The sequence below is a fragment of the Nomascus leucogenys genome, chromosome 5, assembly GCF_006542625.1.
Source record: "Nomascus leucogenys isolate Asia chromosome 5, Asia_NLE_v1, whole genome shotgun sequence".
Classification (NCBI taxonomy): domain Eukaryota; kingdom Metazoa; phylum Chordata; class Mammalia; order Primates; family Hylobatidae; genus Nomascus; species Nomascus leucogenys.
Genome location: NC_044385.1, coordinates 11,954,407 through 11,974,662, shown reverse-complemented (window position 1 = coordinate 11,974,662; position 20,256 = coordinate 11,954,407). Strand labels below are relative to the sequence as shown.

Sequence of the window (20,256 nt, the reverse complement as noted above, 5' to 3'; positions counted from 1 at the left end):
AACAAAAACTCCATCTCAAAAAAAAAAAAAAAAAAAAAAAAGTGAGATGTTTAGGCCAGCGAAGTTGGAGAGTTCCTTGAAACAGGAGGGTGAGGTTTCAATGGGACATGCCTGTTAATCCAGTGCTAGTGATTTTGTTGCCAAATATAAAGAAATACTAGGAGTTACTCCTGTGTAGGCACATCTTTAGTCTCATCTATAGAATTCCTCAGTTCTCTTAAACCACATGCCGCTAGAGACATTTCAGGCCACAGTCTCTCCCTTGAGATGCTTTGGTATGTTGGCTTCTAAATTGATTGGCTTCCCTAATTTAATCATAACTCACTGGAAATAAAACATGAGCCATTAGTCTAGAACTAGTTGAAACTTTCCACTCCAATCTATTCCTGTAGTAATTCACTGGTTTTGAAGATGATTTATATTCAACTCAGCCAAGAATCACTTTATTTTTCACTTAAAATCACCTCTGCCCTCCCACATCTGCTAGCTCAGAGTTTTGCTGGAGTGGAAGGCAATTTGATTCAGGCTTTCTCTTTCTCAGTCTATGTATTTGAATTTATTTGGTTTAAGAAATGTGAACATTTGGCATGGGAGTGCTCAAGAGCACGTTGATTTTAAACGTTTCCAACTGTTTGCCCTCTAGCTTTGTGATTTTTTTAAATAAGTAAAAAATATAGTGAGCCAGGTTTTCCTGTTTTTTTTTTTTTTTTTTTTTTTTTTTTTTTTTTTTTTTTTTTTTTTTTTTTTAAGAGACAAGGTCTCACCCAGGCCAGAGTGCAGTGGCGGTGGTGCAGTCATAACTCACCATAGCTTTAATCTCCTGGGCTCAAGCGATCCTCCTGCCTCTGCTTCCTGAGTAGCTGGGAATACAGGTGCATGTCACCACATCCAGCTGATAAAAAAAAATTTTTGCCGGGCGTGGTGGCTCACGCCTGTAATCCCAGCACTTTGGGAGGCCGAGGCGGGCGGATCACAAGGTCAGGAGATCGAGACCATCCTGGCTAACACAGTGAAACCCTGTCTCTACGAAAAATACAAAAAATTAGCTGGGCGCGGTGGCAGGCGCCTGTAGTCCCAGCTACTTGGGAGGCCGAGGCTGGAGAATGGCGTGAACCCAGGAGGCGGAGCTTGCAGTGAGCCGAGATAGCGCCACTGCAGTCCGGCCTGGGCGAAAGAGCCAGACTCTGTCTCAAAAAAAAAAAAAAAAAAAAAAAAAAAAAAATTTTTTTTTTTGTAGAGACAGGGCCTTGCTGTGTTGTCCAGGCTGGTCTTGAATTCCTGGACTCAAGCGACTCTCCCACCTCAGCCTCCCAGAGTGCTGGGATTACAGGTACACGTCACCATGCCTGGCATGCTTTTCCCTTTCTTTAAGTGAAAAAGCAGTGGCTCATGTTTGTAATCCCAGCGCTTTGGGAGCCTGAGGTGGGAGCATCACTGGACCCCAGGAGTTCAAGACCAGCCGTGACAACAGAGCAAGATCCCATCTCTACAAAATAAAAAAATCAGCTGGGCGTGGTGGTACACGCCTGTATTCCCAGCTACTCAGAATGCCGAGGTGAGAGACTTGCTTGAGCCTAGGAGGTTGAAGCTGCAGTGAGCTGTGATTGCACTACTGCTCTCCAGCCTGGGTGACAGAGCAAGACCCTGTCTCAAAAAGAAGAGAAGAAAGAAAGGGAGGAAAGGAAGGGAGGGAGGGAGGGAAAGAGAGAGAGAGAAAGGAAGAAAGGAAGGAAGGGAAAGAGAAAGAAAGGGAGGGAAAGAGAGAGGAAGGAGGGAGGGAGGGAAACAGGAATAAAGGAAGGAAGGAATCGATGGTATTGGGAGATAAATTTAAACAATGCTTTACCCATTGCTTCTGTTCCCTCACAGTAGGAGGTGGTCAGGCACTGTTGTGTTGGCTGCCTTGAAGACTCGCCTCATCCCTGCATTTGCTGACCAGCAGCACTGAGCCTTCTGGTCCTACAAACAAAGTGGTTTTCCCAGATGCTGGGTCACACTGATTGTTTCATTTCTTTGGGTCATTTCTGTCATCATGCCGGGATGAGCTATGTATCCTGGCCCTATGGTTTAGGTTAAAAAGAAGTAGTTTTGGGGGCAGTGTACAAAACTCTGTTTCTGTGGAAACATACTTTTTTGATACAGTTTATTCTGGCCCCCTTTGAAAACTCTCTCGCCACACCTCCAGATCGCTCCCTTTCTACCACAGCTGCAGGCACAGAGGGAAAAAAACTTGTTTTGCAAGATGGTTTTGCATTATAAAAGTGATAACAAGCATATTAGAAAAAAATTATACAATAGAAAAAGATAGACATTTTGTGAATATAGACATGTGGAAAGAAAGAAAGCAAGTCCACTGAACTTTCTCTCCTCCCAACATAAACCCCCTCCAGCCCTGAGGAAATACAGTGATGTCTTCCATTGTAGGCTTTTATACAGATTTCCCAAGACAAAGTTGATGTCTATTTGCATTTCCAATTTTGCATCCTGACTTTTTAACTTGATGTTAGGTCACACATATTTTTTTCCATATTGTTTCAAATCTCCCAACACAGCCTCCTTTCCTAAGATAATAACAGGCTTTTGTTTAGTAGACTAAACAAAGCCTCCTAAAGGCTCTGAGAATAGGATTTGATAGATAAAAATCAAGAAGGAGGAAGGTTCCAGGCAGAAAAATCAGCTTGCAGAAAGACAGGGGGTGGAGACACCCAGACATGTTTAAAACATGGAGTTGACCAGCTTGATTAGCATGTAGCCTGTCCATAGATTGAGCTGCCTCTTGAGTGCTGGGTTCTGGAAGATGGGGGGTGGGGCTTTAGGGCCAAGGTGAATAGGAAACTACATTAGTTCTGGTCAGAGGCATGAGACTGTGTGAGGCTGGCACAGGAGGCATGGATAGAGTGGGAATGAAGAATCTACTGACCTTGACAATGGATTATATAGGGGGTGGATGGAATCAAAGACGAACATTACAGTTAGAGTCTATGAAAAGCTATGGCACCTTTAACAGAAATAGGAACACTTAGAGGCGTGTTAGAAGAGGGACACTGGGGCTGGGTGTGGTGGCACGTGCTTGTAGTTCTAGTTACTCGGGAGGCTGAAGTGGGAGAATCATTTGCTCGAGCCCAGGGGTTCAAGGCTGCAGTGAGCTAGGATTGCATCACTGTACTCCAGCCTGGGTGACAGAGCAAGACCCCAACTCAGAAAAAAAGGACATTGGGAATTGAGTTTGGAACATGCTGGCTTGAGGGGGGGGGGCCTCCGAATGGCAGGCTGTTAGGGAAATGAGTCTGGAACTCAGATCAGAGGCATGGCTTGAGACAAAAGATGTTTGAACTCACTCATACAAAAGTCATGATTGAAGCTACAGAAACAAGCATATTTTCTGAGGAAGAGTGTAGGCCAGGTGCAGTGGCTTACAGCTGTAATCCCAGCACTTTGGGAGGCCAAGACGGGAGGATCACTTGAGGCCAGGAGTTCGAGACTGCAGTGAGCCATGATTGTGCCACTGCATTCCAGCCTGGGTGACACAGAGAGATGCTGTCTCTTAAAAAATACAGAAACTCATAAGGGAAAACAAATTTTCTACTTATTAAGTGGAAGTGGGTGATCATCAAGGTCTTCATCCTCATTGTGTTCATGCTGAGTAAGTGGAGGAGGAGAAGGGAGAGGAAGGTCTTGCTGTGTCAAGGGTGGCAGTGGAGGAAAATCCATATGTAAGTGGCCCTGCACAGTTCAAACCTGTATTGCTCAAGGGTCAACTGTATTTCAAACAGCACCCACGAGGAATCATCTGGAAAACGTAAGTGGCCAGACAGTGCGTTCCCCCAGAGGCTGCTGCGTGGAATGTGTGTACACAAGGGTTCTGGATGTTTCCATCTAGCACTCTTCACAAAAGCACAGCAGATAAAATAATAAAAGCAGGGCTTTTGAGAATCTGGAATACAGATTTTTGGTAACTCCCAAGTGGCCCTGCCTTTGTCTGTCTCCACAGCTCCTTTGGCCCATACCCTCCTCCCCTGATTCCCCCATCACTGTGAGAACATGGGGCAGAGCACATGAAAACCATAATACCTCCCTGTAAGCCAGGAGCGCCCTGAAAGCTCCACAGGCATTATTTCCCTGGTCCACTCCATGGCCCCAAGAGACTGACACGGAACACCTCCAGCTCTGGAGAGGAGGAAGCAGCGGGGCTTGCTTGGTTAGGTGACTGGCTCAAGGTCGCATGCAAATTTCAGTTTCCTGATTCTGACCTCCTACACCAAGGGCTTTACAACAGGTTCCAGGAAGAGAAGAAACACTCCCACGCTGAATGCACAGTGTTCCATAGTGCAAGATGATCCTGACCATGAAAACATGAAGCAAAGAGTGTGTCATAGAATTGAAGGATAGGCACTTAGTGGGAGCCCGGCATGGCATTTTGAGGCTGGGGATGTGGGAGGGTGGGGCTGCCCCTCTCATGCCCACAGTCTGGTGGGGAAGAGGTTGGAGGTGCGGAGGGAACAGCAGGGCCTGTGACATGAGAGAGTGAGGGGCCTTGCTCAGCGATCAGGGTCTAGAAAAGAATCTGTCCATGGCAAATCATTAACGTTTTTGTTTGAAAAGCTCTGAGTGCATCATGACACGTGAGGTCGAATCCCTAAGACTTCACAGCGCTCTCCGTCATCACACAGCTCTCTATCATCACACATCACACAGCTCTTGAGGGGTGGGGAGCACTGTTCCCATCCCACTGCAGCCATGCTGGGGTGGCGGCTCCCCTCCTGCATGTCCGACTCGCTCATCTCTCCGATGCAAGTACTTTGTCCCTCCTCCAGGGCACACACGTTCCTTACCGTGGCACCTTCCTGCCCCTTGAGCTGCTTGGGGGCCCGGGCCGCCTCGTCTTCATCCCACTCTCTCAGCATGGGCCTGATGAGCAGCCAGCCCCCAGCACAGGGCTCTGCAGGGAGAAGCCTGCAGTCCTTTCTGCCTCCCCAGAAAGTTGTTTAATTCCCCTATGACGGGTCATTTCCCCACTAGCCAGGGGAAGACCTAGCAGCTGCTGTGCTTAGAGCATTCATAGGAAATAAACAGGCAGCCCTTGATCAAGCTGACGTCATGCTTTTTGGACTGACTCGTTCCTTCTTCCCTCCCTCCCTCTTAAACCTTCTTCGTGGAGACCGTGCCACCTACAGTGTGGATGGAGAGAGTGGAAATGGAGAGGCTCATTTCCTGTGGGACTTTCTGTCTAGGGAGACCCAGGCATTGATCAGATGGTCGCCTGTCTGTTTTGTTATAAACTGTGATAAGTCTGTGAAGTTAAAATACAGGGAACCAGGAGAGCAGATGTCAGAGAAACCTGACTGCCTGTGTACCCATGGTGTGTGTGCGTGTGAGGAGGTACAGGGAGGGTCAGGGGTGTGTTTGCTGCAGTGCTGTTTGAGCTAAGATCTAGAGGATGAGCAGGAGCCGGGTAGACAAAGTTCTTTGGTAGAACTGGGTTCTGAAAGTTATGTGAGAGATTTTGCCAGTGGGTAGTAAATTATTAATTACAAGACATAAAATGCCATTCAGATTAGCCTGAGTAAGTGGGGGGTTGTTATTTCACACTGGAATCTGAGGGCAGGAAATAAAACTGCAGCTGGGCATGGACCTGGGTGGGGTGGAACCAAGGTCTCTTTGGGCCATATCCCCTGCCCCTCTCTGTCTCTTTTTCTCTGTCTTCCTCTTTCTCTCTCTACCCCCTCCCTCTCCCTACCCACTGACTTATCATCAGTGGCATGTCTAGAGCTGGGACTGGAATCCCAGTTTCCATGTCCGGGTCTTTCCATAGATTTTACACAGGTCACTTAGGAAGTGTGTAGCTCTGAGAAACTACAGGTTAAAAATGGCCAGTGAAGTAGAGTTTTGCATCTGTTGATCCTTGGGCAGTTGCTGTGGCAGTTTTGTTTTTGTTTTTGTTTTTTGAGACTGAGTCTCACTCTGTCCCCCAGGCTGGAGTGCAGTGGCGCGATCTCGTCTCACTGCAACCTCCACCTCCCGCTTCAAGTGATTCTCCTGCCTCAGCCTTCCAAGTAGCTGGGATTACAAGTGTGTGCCACCACACCCAGCTAATTTTTGTATTTTTAGTAGAGACGGGGTTTCACCATGTTGGCCAGGCTGGTCTTGAACTCCTGACCTCAAGCAATCTGCCTGCCTTGGCCTCCCAAGGTACCAGGATTAGAGGCATGAGCCACTGCCCCTGGCCTGTGGCAGATTTTTAATCACATTAGTGAGTGCTCTCTGGCCTCCACGTCAATAATGACTTTTGGGGGTAAAATGCATTATACAAATTCATTATCTCACCTAATCCCCACAAAAGACCTATAAATAAGGTAGGTATTATGTAGTCTTATTTTCAAGTGATGGAACCAAGGCTCAAAGAGGTTGCATTTTGTCTAAGTTAATTCTAACAATGTGGAGTTGTCAGAATGCCTGTAAAACCCCGTCCCGAGCTGTGCTCTTCACTCTTCGCTGTGAGTAGGAAGCACTCAGCGAGTGTCCACGCCAGCCAACGTGTGTGAGCTCTCAGTCCTCACAACATCCCACAGATGGGGAAAGCGGGGTTCAGAGAGGTAAAGGACCATCCAGAGGCACAATTTGGGGTCGGTTTGTAATTTGAATCTGGGAACGTCTGTTGCCAAAGTCCAAGCTCTCAGATGTCACCTTTGGTATATCTGCTTCTAGCAGTTCACCAAAACACATCTCAGTTTCCTTCTAGACTGACCTGGGATGTGCAGCTGACAAGTTGCTCTCATGCCTTCCAGGTTACCCCTCTACCTGGCCTCCCTCTTCATCAGCCTTGTTTTCCTGTTGGTGAATTTAACCTGTGCTGTGCTGGTAAAGACAGGAAACTGGGAGAGGAAGGTTATCGTCTCCGTGAGAGTGGCCATTAATGACACGCTCTTCGTGCTGTGTGCCGTCTCTCTCTCCATCTGTCTCTACAAAATCTCTAAGATGTCCTTAGCCAACATTTACTTGGAGTCCAAGGTAGGTGGAAATGTGGTCAAGATCCCTCCCATGAAACATGTTCTAAAAAGAGTTTCCTGGTTTGCAAAAGTACATTTTGATGAATTTTAGACTTGATTTTGCCTTGACTTTCTCTGTTTTATTGTCTCCCACACAGGGGCTACTCGAGGCTTTTTTTTTTTTTTTTTTTTGAGATGGAGTCTCCCTCTGTCTCCCAGGCTGGAGTGCAGTGGGGTGATCTCGGCTCACTGCAAGCTCCGCCTCCCAGGTTCACGCCATTCTCCTGCCTCAGCCTCCTGAGTAGCTGGGACTATAGGCGCCCGCCACTACGCCTGGCTAATTTTTTGTATTTTTAGTAGAGACAGGGTTTCACTGTGTTAGCCAGGATGGTCTTGATCTCCTGACCTTGTGATCCGCCCGCCTCGGCCTCCCAAAGTGCTGGGATTACAGGCGTGAGCCACCGTGCCCGGACTACTCAAGGCTTTTAACAACAGAACTGTGGTTTTTAATAGGAAGGGTTGAATCATAGGTTGTCAGAATACCACTGAGCTCACCCCTATGACACACAAGCTAACAAAGCACTACTGGCAAAAGAAAATAATATCTTAGATTTAGTTAATGACTGTCTAATACCGTACTCAAAAGTCAGTTTTAGTTTTTTGGTCATGTTAACTGTCCATTTTGAGCCAGGGGTCTTTTAAGTGTCTTTGGAAATTGATAGCTTCATCATGTGGGGCACAAATCACTGATTTCCAGGTAATTCCAAGCCCAAGTCACATTAGAGCTCCTGTATTCCCGGCCTCAGAGACTCTGGACAGAGCGATCCTGAGCTCTGCCCCAGCCGTTGTCCCTGTGAGATTGTTTACTTGCCTCCTTGAGCCAGAGGCCCTGGCCTGGGCTCACCTGCTGTGTGTAGAAGCCAAGAAGATCCTCCTGGAGCCGAGCAGTGGCCATTAGAGAGTCAGCAACTAAGCCGTCTGACTTTCTCGCTCACACACTGTAGGCCACAGGAAAATGGTGCATATTTTAACCCCATTAAAGGCATCTCCAAACAAAGTCCCAGGGTCCATGTGAAGACACTTGAAATTGTAGGAAGGAGGAGTGTGAGAAGGACTCTGATGGAAGACCCAACGAGACCACAGTGCCCTGAAATCCCAAAGGGCTGATACCAGGTGGGGGCTGGGGAAGGGGCTAGTGTCTCGGACCTGGAGTGTGCCATACCTTCTGCTCCCTCTTTTCCAGGGCTCCTCCGTGTGTCAAGTGACTGCCATCGGTGTCACCGTGATACTGCTTTACACCTCTCGGGCCTGCTACAACCTGTTCATCCTGTCATTTTCTCAGAACAAGAGCGTCCATTCCTTTGATTATGACTGGTACAATGTATCAGACCAGGTCAGTTGGGGGCGCTGAGGAGGTGTCACCAGACCAGGGACCCTTGGTATCCTCGAGGCATTGGTTCCAGGACCCCAGAAAATACCAAAATCTGGATGCTCAAGTCCTTGATATAAAATGGTGTAGTATCTGCATATAACCTACACACATCCTTCTGTATACTTTAAATTAATCTCTAGATGACTTACAATACCAAATACAACACAAATGCTATGTAAACAGTTGTTATACTACATTGTTTGAAAATTTGTTTTTAATTGTTATTAGTATTTTTTATTTTCAAATATTTTTGATCCGTGGATGGTTGAGTCTGCACATGTGGAACCCACTGATACGGAGGGCCGACTGTATTTGCATGTCAGTGGTTCACATTGGCAGAGAAGTACACGCTCCTTGTTTTTGCTGGTGAATGACTGAGTGACCTTGAGAGGTCACTTCCCTGTGTGGCATCTGAACTCATCTGTCACATGGGATCACAGCACCTGCCTTGTTCCCTTTCACATGTCTTTGAGAAAACCAGGAGATTACATATATGTATGTATCCACATACATGTGTACACACATACTTTTCACCCCATTCTCCCTCTTAGGGCTTTTGTTAAGCAGTACTTTTTTTTTTTTTTTTTTTTTTTGAGATGGAGTTTCACTCTTGTTGCCCAGGCTGGAGTGCAATGGCACAAACTGCCTCCCAGGTTCAAGCAATTCTCCTGCCTCAGCCTCCAGAGTAGCTGGGATAACAGGCACCTGCTACCATACCTGGCTAATTTTTTGTATTTTTAGTAGAGATGGGGTTTCACCATGTTGGTCAGGCTGGTCTTGAACTCCTGACCTCAGATGATCCACCCACGTTGGCCTCCCAAAGTGCTGGGATTACAGGCATGAGCCACCATACCCGGCTAATTTTGTATTTTTTAGTAGAGATGGGGTTTCACCATGTTGGCCAGGCTGGTCTCGAACTCCTACCTCCACCTCCCAGGTTCAAGCAATTCTCCTGCCTCAACCTCCAGAGCAGCTGGAACTACAGGTGCATGCTACCACACCTGGCTAATTTTTGTATTTTTAGTAGAGACAGGGTTTTACCATGTTGGCCAGGCTGGTCTCGAACTCCTGTCTCAGGTGATCCACCCACCTCGGCCTCCCAAAGTGCTAGGATTACAGGCGTAAGCCACCACGCCAGCCAGTACTTAATTTTTTTAACATGCTTCCATATAAATGTAAGATGATACTATTAAAGGGTGACATTTGCAAAGATTAAGCAAATTGTATTCAGATTTCAGAAAATACTTAGGACTATGAAGTTATGAGAATGTTTTTGTTTTTTTGTCATCATCCTCAGGGAGAGAATATTTTTAATGGAGCATGCACACAGCATTTGAGAAAATCTAGACAAAAGTGACTGAGGATATTAAAGTTTTATAAAAGCTCATGGCACTAGTTGTCGCAATATGATACTGTTTTTAAAAATACATTCTATAAATGTGTAAGTTGCGAGTCATAAAGCAAATGAACAAAGGTAGTGAAATGTCATCTGCCATCCATGCTCACGAAGACTCACAACAACAATGAGAATGAACCACCATTCACTCATTTGACAAACAGCATTTTTTTTCCTTGTCTTGGGCACTGTGCAAAGTGCCAGGGATACAAAACTGAACAGACTCATTCCCTGCCCTCTGGGAGCTTTAGGGTCCACTAAGGAAAAGAGACACATGGATTAGCCATTAACAAAGAAATGTACTTCCCTATTTTAAATTAGATTGATTTGCAAAGTTTCCTTAGCTTTTCCTGGAAAAGTATTGAATACCTAACCATCTGTAAATCTGCTTCTAACATCTCAATAGTGCTGGAACCTTGAGCTGGATTTAGACAGTAGAAGAAAGAATAAAATGATCATGATAAGCTAAACCTGTGAGGACAAGGTAAAATTGTGTTATAATTAGAAAGGATTAAAACCACATCTCTGAACCCAAACCACCACCACAAACATAGGATGGCAGAAAGCTGGGCAAGGCACTGCTAAGGGTGTGCACTATTTTGAGGAAATCAAGTATATGAAAATCTGAACTTCAAACGATGAATTAGAGACAATCATAATACACAAAGGATTTGATTTTGTATTGTAGTAAAATATATGTAACATTTGCTATTTTAACCTTTTTTATTTTTTTGAGACAGAGTCTCTGTCGCCAGGCTGGAGTGCAGTGGCACAATCTTGGCTCACTGCAACCTCCACCTCTGGATTGAAGTGATTCTTCTGCCTCAGCCTCCTGAGTAGCTGGGAATACAGGCGAGCGCCACCATGCCCGGCTAATTTCTTTGTGTTTTTAGTAGAGACGGGGTTTCACCATATTAGCCAGGCTGGTCTTGAACTCCTGACATCATGATCCGCCCACCTCGGCCTCCCAAAGTGCTGGGATTATAGGCATGAGCCACCGTCGCCTGGCCCTATTTTAACCATTTTTAAGTGTACAGTTCACTGGCATTAAGTACACTCAGTGTTGTGCAGCCATCAGAACCATCCATTTCTAGAATTTTTTCATCTTCCTAAACTGAAACTCTGTATCCATTGAACAACAAAGATTTGGTTTTAACAAAATTACTTCAGTTTTTGTTTCAATTAAGAATGCCTGGGTGCTCTGCCTATAAATTCTGTATATGGAGGAGTAGCCATTCTTTCTTTACTTTCCTAATCTTGCTTTGACTTAAAAACAACAAAAAAATTTATGGGTGGGTGCAGTGGCCTGTAATCTCAGCATTTTGGGAGGATCACTTCAGGCCAGAGGTTTGAGACCAGCCCTGGCAACATATCAAGACCTCATCTCTACAAAAATAAAAAATTAAAATTAAAAAATTACCCAGGCATGTTGGTGCACACCTGTAGTCCTAGCTGCTTGGAAGGATCACTTGAGCCCAGGAGCTGAAGGCTGCAGTGAGCTGTGATCGCACCACTGCACTCCAGCCTGGGTGACAGAGCAAGACCCTGTCTGAAACAAACAAAATATAGATATATAAAATTTATAATTGCAGTGGATTTAAAATATGACAATCTTTAAAATTCTTCTATTTTTATGGGATATTTATGGTTATCTAGATGTATGTTGCCACTAAAATAATCTAGGAGCAAGCAAAACAAATGACCACAGTTGTATACCTTATTTGTGTGGAATCAAAAAAGAACACATGATTGAGATGTGATATGGAAGAAGTAGGAGAGTGATCTTTCTTTTTTTTTTTTTTTTTTTTTTGGAGTCTTGCTCTGTCACCCAGGCTGGAGTGCAGTGGTGCAATCTCGGCTCACTGCAACCTCCACCTCCTGGGTTCACGCCATTCTCCTGCCTCAGCCTCCCGAGTAGCTGGGACTACAGGCGCCCACCACCACGCCTGGTTAATTTTTTTTTATATTTTTAGTAGCCAGGATGGTCCTAATCTCCTGACCTCGTGATCCACCTGCCTCGGCCTCCCAAAGTGCTGGGATTACAGGCTTGAGCCACCGTGCCCGGCCCTGGAGAGTGATCTTTCTGAAAGAAGCATGAGTAGTTTTGGTCACCATGCTTTAAGTATGATGTTATAGAGAAGGCAAAAGGGTTAAGTTTGGGTGTTTGGGCCTTTTAAGGTACATTCTTTCTTTGAAACAATGGCCTTTCTGATATGGTTGCCCAAACCCAACCATGCACTTTCCTCACGAACCTTCTGTCTGTTCTGAAGAGAGAACACTGCTCCACCAAACTCTCTGGCCATCTCACTGGGCCTCATACCAAACACCTTAGGCTCTGCAGATTGTTCTTCTAGACAAGCTAGCCTACAGTAGGCTTTAAAGGGTAAACAACAGGATATGGTTTACGTGAAGAAAAGTTTGAAAGTTGACCTCTTTATCCTAGGGATGAGACTAAGGGATAATAGTTATATGCTGCTCTTAAGAATTTAGGAGGAGGCAACATAACCTTCTCACTATTCAATTGTTGAAGAAAATCAGCTTAGATTTAAGTGAGAGTGTTAATTTGGACTTAAGAGTTTTGGGGGCATGAAGTATTAAAACATCAGAGGTTAGAAGTTTCTGTCTTTGAATATTTTGAAGAAGAAGATAATCATTTATCCCATATGGTTTAAATAATCCCTATCTGAGGTCTAGACCATCACTATTATCTGATTTCAATGTGCATATTTTAGGAGAATGTACTATACTACATTTTAATACTTTAAATAGAAGTATTAATATAGTATATTCTGTAGTACTTTCTAAAATATAGGAGAATGAATTGTACTATAGTATTAGAATTATTCTCTGTTCACATTAGAAAGAATTAATCAAATTTATTTCCTCTTCCCTTGGTCTGATGACTCCCCTTCTCTGTTTCTAACAGGCAGATTTGAAGAATCAGCTGGGAGATGCTGGATACGTATTATTTGGAGTGGTGTTATTTGTTTGGGAACTCTTACCTACCACCTTAGTCGTTTATTTCTTCCGAGTTAGAAATCCTACAAAGGACCTTGTAAGTAAACCATTTTATATTTGTAAGAAAATGTCTCCTAATTCTGATCATGAAACCTGCAATTAGAACTTTTTCTTCACTTTTCAGAAGAGAAGAGGGCCTCTTCCTTCTGTGGTGGTATGAAAAGTTTCCTTGACTATTTTATTGAGACATTCATTTACCTTATCTTTTGAGGGAAAATGTTTTTCAGCTTAGTTTTATTTTACAAAAGAAATGAAACTATTATAAGTTGCATCTTAAGGCCTGGGGAAAGTGATTAACTATTTCTTTTAATGCAACATTGCCTCATTAGTATTTGAGACTTGGACTTGCTGTGAACCAAATATAGAAGCTTTTCTCACAGCAAAGGAAAATAGAGAATAGAGACATAGAAATAGGAAATAGAGAACACTCATAGGAAATAGCATGCCGGATGGTGACTAGGGAATGGGAGGATAGGGCAATAAGAAACATTATCGTAAGGAATGCTAAACCTGCTCCCCTAGTTTGGTCACATTGCTGTTCAACCAGCTTTATATGAATGTCTTTATGGGACAGGACAGAAAATGCAAAACCAAGCAGCGTGAGAAACCACCTGGGCGCCTTGTTCCGTAAATTATTCCAGCCGCACACACTAGTGGTAGCTTTTTGACTTACTGATCTATGAAACCCATAGAAAAGTACAGTGAGTGGATTTGGGGCAATGTGAGCAAAGAGCGGGTGGTGAGGAAGACATAGATGAGTAATGTCCTCCAATAATTCACAGTTCTTATTTCATACCCGGATGACTGACCTGTTTTTTTATCTTGTTTTTGTAAGCCAGAGACAGAGCCAGGCTTCAAACCAAGCAGTCTGGTTCCAAGAGTCAATGGTGTTTTTTTGTTTGCTTTTTGTTTTTTTGTTTTTTTTTTTTTTGAGATGAAGTCTCGCTCTGTTGCCCAAGCTGGAGTGTGGTGGCGTGATCTCAGCTCACTGCAACCTCCGCCTCCCGGGTTTAAGCGATTTTCCTGCCTCAGCCTCCCAAGTAGCTGGGACTACAGATGCCCGCCACCATGCCTGGATAATTTTTGTATTTTTAGTAGAGACAGGGTTTTACTATGTTGGCCAGGCTGTTCTCGAACTCCTGACCTCAGGTGATCCGCCTGCCTCAGCCTCCCAAAGTGCTGGGATTACAGGCATGGGCCACTGCACCCGTCTGAGTCCATGGTTTTAATTCCTGTGCTACACTGTAGCTTTCTCTGGCATCATAAGGTTTTGAGAAGAAATTTTATATATATATATATATATATATATATATATATATATATATATTTTTTTTTTTTTTTTTTTTTTTTTTTTTTTTTTTTTTTTTTTTTTTTGAGACAGAGTCTCACTCTGTCGCCCAGGCTGGAGTGCAGTGGCGCGATCTCGGCTCACTGCAAGCTCCGCCTCCCGGGTTCAGGCCATTCTCCTGCCTCAGCCTCCCGAGGAGCTGGGACTACAGGCGCCCGCCACCATGCCCGGCTAATTTTTTTGTATTTTTAGTAGAGACGGGGTTTCACTGTGTTAGCCAGGATGGTCTCGATCTCCTGATCTCGTGATCCGCCCGCCTCGGCCTCCCAAAATGCTGGGATTACAGGCGTGAGCCACTGTGCCCGGCCAATATAGATGACATAATAGTCCTATCTATAACTTCTGTAATTACATAGGAAAAAAGTCTAATACTCTTTTGGGGGGAAATCTATAACTCATACCCATCAACTTTAAAGGAATACACTGCAGTTGGGGCATTTTTTAAAAAATGTCATCTAACATTTGTATCCATAATTCATTTGGTAGAAACAGGTCTCTAGACTTGGCATCATTAGAGCCAAACTTCAGAGTCTAGGTAACGAGATACTCAAGTGCGGATCTTTACCATCTGAATTAGAATCCCTCAGGGCGCTTGGTGTAAAGATTCTTAGGTCATGTTGGAGACCCAGACCAGAATCTCTGGGGTAGGTTCTGGGAATGTACATTTTTAATCAGCACTCCAAGTGATCTGAATGAACTGTAAAGTTTGAGAATCTCTGTCCTTATCCTCTTCTTTTTTGAGACAGCGTCTTGCTGTGTCACCCAGGTTGGAGTGCAGTGGCACGATCACAGCTCACCTCAGCCTTGACCTCCTGGGCTTAAGCGATTCTCTTGCCTTAGTCTCGCATGTAGCTGGGATTACTTGCGTGAGCTGTGTTGCCCAGGCTGGTCTCAAACTCCTGGCTGTTTTTTTTTCTTTTAAAAACAGCTTTATTGAGATGTAACTCACTTATATAATTCACCCATTTCATGTATATAATTCAGTGGTTTGGGGGATATTCACATATGTGCAACCATCACCACAGCCAATTTTAGAACACTTTCATCATCTCAAAAGGAAACCCCATACTATCATCTGCCATTCCCCATTTCCTTTCTGTCCCTGCCCTACCCCTGGGCATAAGCCACTATAATCTCTTGTGTCTGTAGATTTCCCTGGTCTCGACTTTCATATGAATGGAATCATATGGTGTGTGGGTTTTTGTGACTGACTTCTTTCACTTAGCAGAATGTTTTTTTCAAGATTCATCTACGTTGTAACATATATTTGTACTTAATTCTTTTTCATTGCCAAATATTTCATTGTATGGATAGAACACATTTTGCTTACCCATTCATCCATTGATGGACATCTTTTTTTATTATACTATATATTATATATAGATTATATATGTATTTTTATACATTATATATTATGTATATATACATAATATATAATTATATATGTATAATTATATATGCATATATTATATATTATATATACATATATTATATACATACATAATTATATATATTATATATGCATATATAATATATATTATATACATATATAATTATATATATTATATATACATATATATGTTATATACATATATAATTATATATATTATATATACATATATAATATATATTATATACATATATAATTATATATAATATATACATATATAAATATATATAATATGTATATTATATATAAGTTCTGGGGTACATGTGCAAAACATGTAGTTTTGTTACATAGGTATACGTGTGCTGTGGTGGTTTGCTGCACCCATCAGCCCATCACCTACATTAGGTATTTCTCCTAATGCTGTCCCTCCCCTACCTCCCCACCCCACTACAGGCCCCGGTGTGCGATGTTCCCCTCCCTGTGTCCATGTGTTCTCATTGTTCAATTCCTACTTATGAGTGAGAACATGTGGTGTTTGGTTTTCTGTTCTTGTGCCAGCTTGCTGAGAATGATGGTTTCCAGCTTCATCCATGTCCCTGCAAAGGACATGAACTCATCCCTTTTTATGGCTGCATAGTATTCCATGGTATATATGTGCCACATTTTCTTTATCCAGTCTATCATTGATGGACATTTGGGTTGGTTCCAAGTCTTTGCTCTTGTGAATAGTGCCGCAATAAACATACGTGTGCATGTACATGTGCATGTGTCTTTATAGTAGAATGATTTATAATCCTTTGGGTATATACCCAGTAATGGCATTGCTGGGTCAAATGGTATTTCTAGTTCTAGATCCTTGAGGAATTGCCACACTGTCTTCCACAATGGTTGAACTAATTTACGCCACCACCAACAGTGTGAAAGCGTTCCTGTTTCTCCATGTCCTCTCCAGCATCTGTTGTTTCCTGACTTTTTAATGATCGCCATTCTAACTGGTGTGAGATGGTATCTCATTGTAGTTTTCATTTGCATTTCTCTAATGACCAGTGATGAGCATATTTTTCATGTTTATTGGCTGCACTTCTTTTGAGAAGTGTCTGTTCATATCCTTTGCCCACTTTTTGATGGGGTTGTTTTTTTCCTGTAAATTTGTTTAAGTTCTTTGTAGATTCTGGATATTAGCCCTTTGTCAGATGGACAGATTGCAAAAATTTTCTCCCATTCTGTAGGTTGCCTGTTTACTCTGATGATGGTTTCTTTTGCTGTGCAGAAGCTCTTTAATTTAATTAGATCCCATTTGTCAATTTTGGCTTTTGTTGCCATTACTTTTGGTTTTCAGAACGAAGTCTTTGCCCATGCCTATGTCCTGAATAGTATTGCCTAGGTTTTCTTCTAGGATTTTTATGGTTTTAGGTCTTACGTGTAAGTCTTTAATCCATCTTGAGTTAACTTTTGTATAAGGTGTAAGGAAGGGGTCCAGTTTCAGTTTTCTGCATATGGCTAGCCAGTTTTCCCAACACCATTGATTAAATAGGAAATCTTTCCCCATTGCTTGTTTGTGTCAGGTTTGTCAAAGATCAGATGGTTGTACATGTGTGGTATTATTTCTGAGGACTCTGTTCTGTTCCATTGGTCTATATATCTGTTTTGGTACCAGTACCATGCTGTTTTGGTTACTGTAGCCTTGTATAGTTTGAAATCAGGTAGCATGATGCCTCCAGCTTTGTTCTTTTTGCTTAGGATTGTCTCAGCTATGTGGGCTCTTCTTTGGTTCCATATGAAGTTTAAAGTAGTTTTTTCCAATTCTGTGAAGAAAGTCAATGGTAGCTTGATGGGGATAGCATTGAATCTATAAATTACTTTGGGCAGTATGGCCATTTTCACAATATTGATTCTTCCTATCCATGAGCATGGAATGTTTTTCCATTTGTTTGTGTCCTCTCTTATTTCCTTGAGCAGTGGTTTGTAGTTCTCCTTGGAGAGGTCCTTCACATCCCTTGTAAGTTGTATTCCTAGGTATTTTCTTCTTTTAGTAGCCATTGTGAATGGGAGTTCACTCATGATTTGGCTGTTATTGGTGTATAGGAATGCTTGTGATTTTTGCACATTGATTTTGTATCCTGAGACTTTGCTGAAGTTGTTTATCAGCTTAAGGAGATTTTGGGCTGAGACAATGGGGTTTTCTAAATATATGATCATATCATCTGCAAAAAAAGACAATTGACTTCCTCTTTTCCTATTTGAATATGCTTTATTTCTTTCTCTTGCCTGATTGCCCTGGCTAGAACTTCCAATACTATGTTGAGTAGGAGTGGTGAGAGAGGGCATCCTTGCCTTGTGTGGGTTTTCAAAGGGAATGCTTCCTGTTTTTGCCCATTCAGTATGATATTGGCTGTGGGTTTGTCATAAATAGGTATTATTTTGAGATACATTCCATTGATACCTAGTTTATGGAGAGTTTTTACCATGAAGGGGTGTTGAATTTTGTCAAAGGTCTTTTCTGCATCTATTGAGATCATCATGTAGTTTTGTCATTGGTTCTGTTTATGTGATGGATTACGTTTATTGATTTGTGTATGTCGAACCAGCCTTGCATCCCAGATATGAAGCTGACTTGATCGTGGTGGATAAGCTTTTTAATGTGCTGCTGGGTTTGGTTTGCCAGTATTTTATTGAGGATTTTCGCATTGATGTTCATCAGGGATATTGGTCTGAAATTTTCTTTTTTTTGTTGTGTCTCTGCCAGGTTTTGGTATCAGGATGATGCTGGCCTCATAAAATGAGGCAGGGAGGATTCCCTCTTTTTCTATTGTTTAGAATAGTTTCAGAAGGAATGGTACCAGCTCCTCTTTGTACCTCTGGTAGAATTCGGCTGTGAATCTTTCTGGTCCTGGACTTTTTTTTGTTGGTACGTTATTAATTACTGCCTCAATTTCAGAACTTGTTATTGGTCTATTCAGGGATTAGACTTCTCCTGGTTTAGACTTGGGAGGGTGTATGTGTCCAGGAATTTATCCATTTCCTCTGGATCTTCTAGTTTATTTGCATAGATGTGTTTATAGTATTCTTTGATGGTAGTTTGTATTTCTGTGGTGATATCCCCTTTATCATCTTTTATTGTGTCTATTTGATTCTTCTCTCTTTTCTTCTTTATTAGTCGGGCTAGTGGTCTATCCATTTTGTTGATCTTTTCAAAACACCAGCTCCTGGATTCATTGATTTTTTTTGAAGGGTTTTTCCTGTCTCTTATCTCCTTCAGCTCTGCTCTGATCTTAGTTATTTCTTCTGCTAGCTTTTGAATTTGTTTGCTCTTGCTTCCCAAGTTCTTTTAATTTTGATATTAGGATATCAATTTTAGATCTTTCCTGCTTTCTCTTGTGGGCATTTTTTGCTGTAAATTTCCCCCTACACACTGCTTTAAATGTGTCCCAGAGATTTTGGTACATTGTGTCTTTTTCTCATTGGTTTCAAAGAAGATCTTTATTTCTGCCTTAGTTTTGTTACTTACCCAGTAGTCATTCAGGAGCAGGTTGTTCAGTTTCCATTAGTTGTGCAGTTTTGAGTGAGTTTCTTAATCCTGAGTTCTAATTTGATTGCACTGTGGTCTGAGAGACTGTTATGATTTCTGTTCTTTTGCATTTGCTGAGGAGTGTTTTACTTCCAATTATGTGGTCAATTTTAGAATAAATGAGATGAGGTGCTGAGAAGAATGTATACTCTGTTAATTTGGAGTGGAGAGTTCTGGAGATGTCTGTTAGGTCCGCTTGGTCCAGAGCTGAGTTCAAGTCCCTGAATATCCATGTTAATTTTATGTCTCATTTATCTGTCTAATATTGACAGTGGGTTGTTAAAGTCTCCCATTATTGTTGTGTGGGGGTCTAAGTGTCTTTGTAGGTCTGTAAGAACTTGCTTTATGAATCTGGGTGCTCCTGTATTGGGTGCATATATATTTAGGATAGTTAGCTCTTCTTGTTGGCATTGATCCCTTTACCATTATGTAATGGCCTTCTTTGTCTCTTTTGATCTTTGTTGGTTTAAAGTCTGTTTTTATCAGAGATTAGGATTGCAACTCCTGCTTTTTTCTTTTTTTTTTTTCTTTTTTTGCTTTCCATTTGCTTGGTAAATATTCCTCCGTCCCTTTATTTTGAGCCTATGTGTGTCTTTTCACGTGAGATGGGTCTCCTGAATACAGCATACTGATGGGTCTTGACTCTTTATCCAATTTGCCAGTCTGTGTCCTTTAATGGGGGCATTTAGCCCATTTACATTTAAGGTTAATATTGTTATGTGTGAATTTGATCCTGACATTATGACGTTAGCTGGTTATTTTGCCCATTAGTTGATGCAGCTTCTTTATAGTGTTGACAGGCTTTATACACTTTGGTATGTTTTTGCAGTGGCTGGTACTGGTTGTTCCTTTCCATATTTAGTGCTTCCTTCAGGAGCTCTTGTAAGGCAGGCCTGGTGGTGACAAAGTCTCTCAGCATTTGCTTGTCTATAATGGATTTTATTTCTCCTTTACTTATGAAGCTTAGTTTGGCTGGATGTGAAATTCTGGGTTGAAAATTCTTTTCTTTAAGAATGTTGAATATTGGCCCCCACTCTCTTTTGGCTTGTAGGGTTTCTGCAGAGACAGCTGCTGTTAGTCTGATGGGCTTCCCTTTGTGGGTAACCCGACCTTTCTCT

The 20,256-nt window shown here is 42.5% G+C and overlaps 1 protein-coding gene across 1 annotated transcript in view; it reads left to right on the top strand.

The window, feature by feature from the left end:
- GPR137B (G protein-coupled receptor 137B) overlaps nucleotides 1-20,256 on the top strand; it is a 78,121-nt gene that overhangs the window by 30,415 nt on the left and 27,450 nt on the right. Inside the window, exons 3-5 of the mRNA XM_012506620.2 lie at nucleotides 6,786-7,008; nucleotides 8,230-8,379; nucleotides 12,741-12,869. Coding sequence (XP_012362074.2) covers nucleotides 6,786-7,008; nucleotides 8,230-8,379; nucleotides 12,741-12,869 — 502 coding nt within the window. The remainder of the gene's footprint in view (nucleotides 1-6,785; nucleotides 7,009-8,229; nucleotides 8,380-12,740; nucleotides 12,870-20,256) is intronic.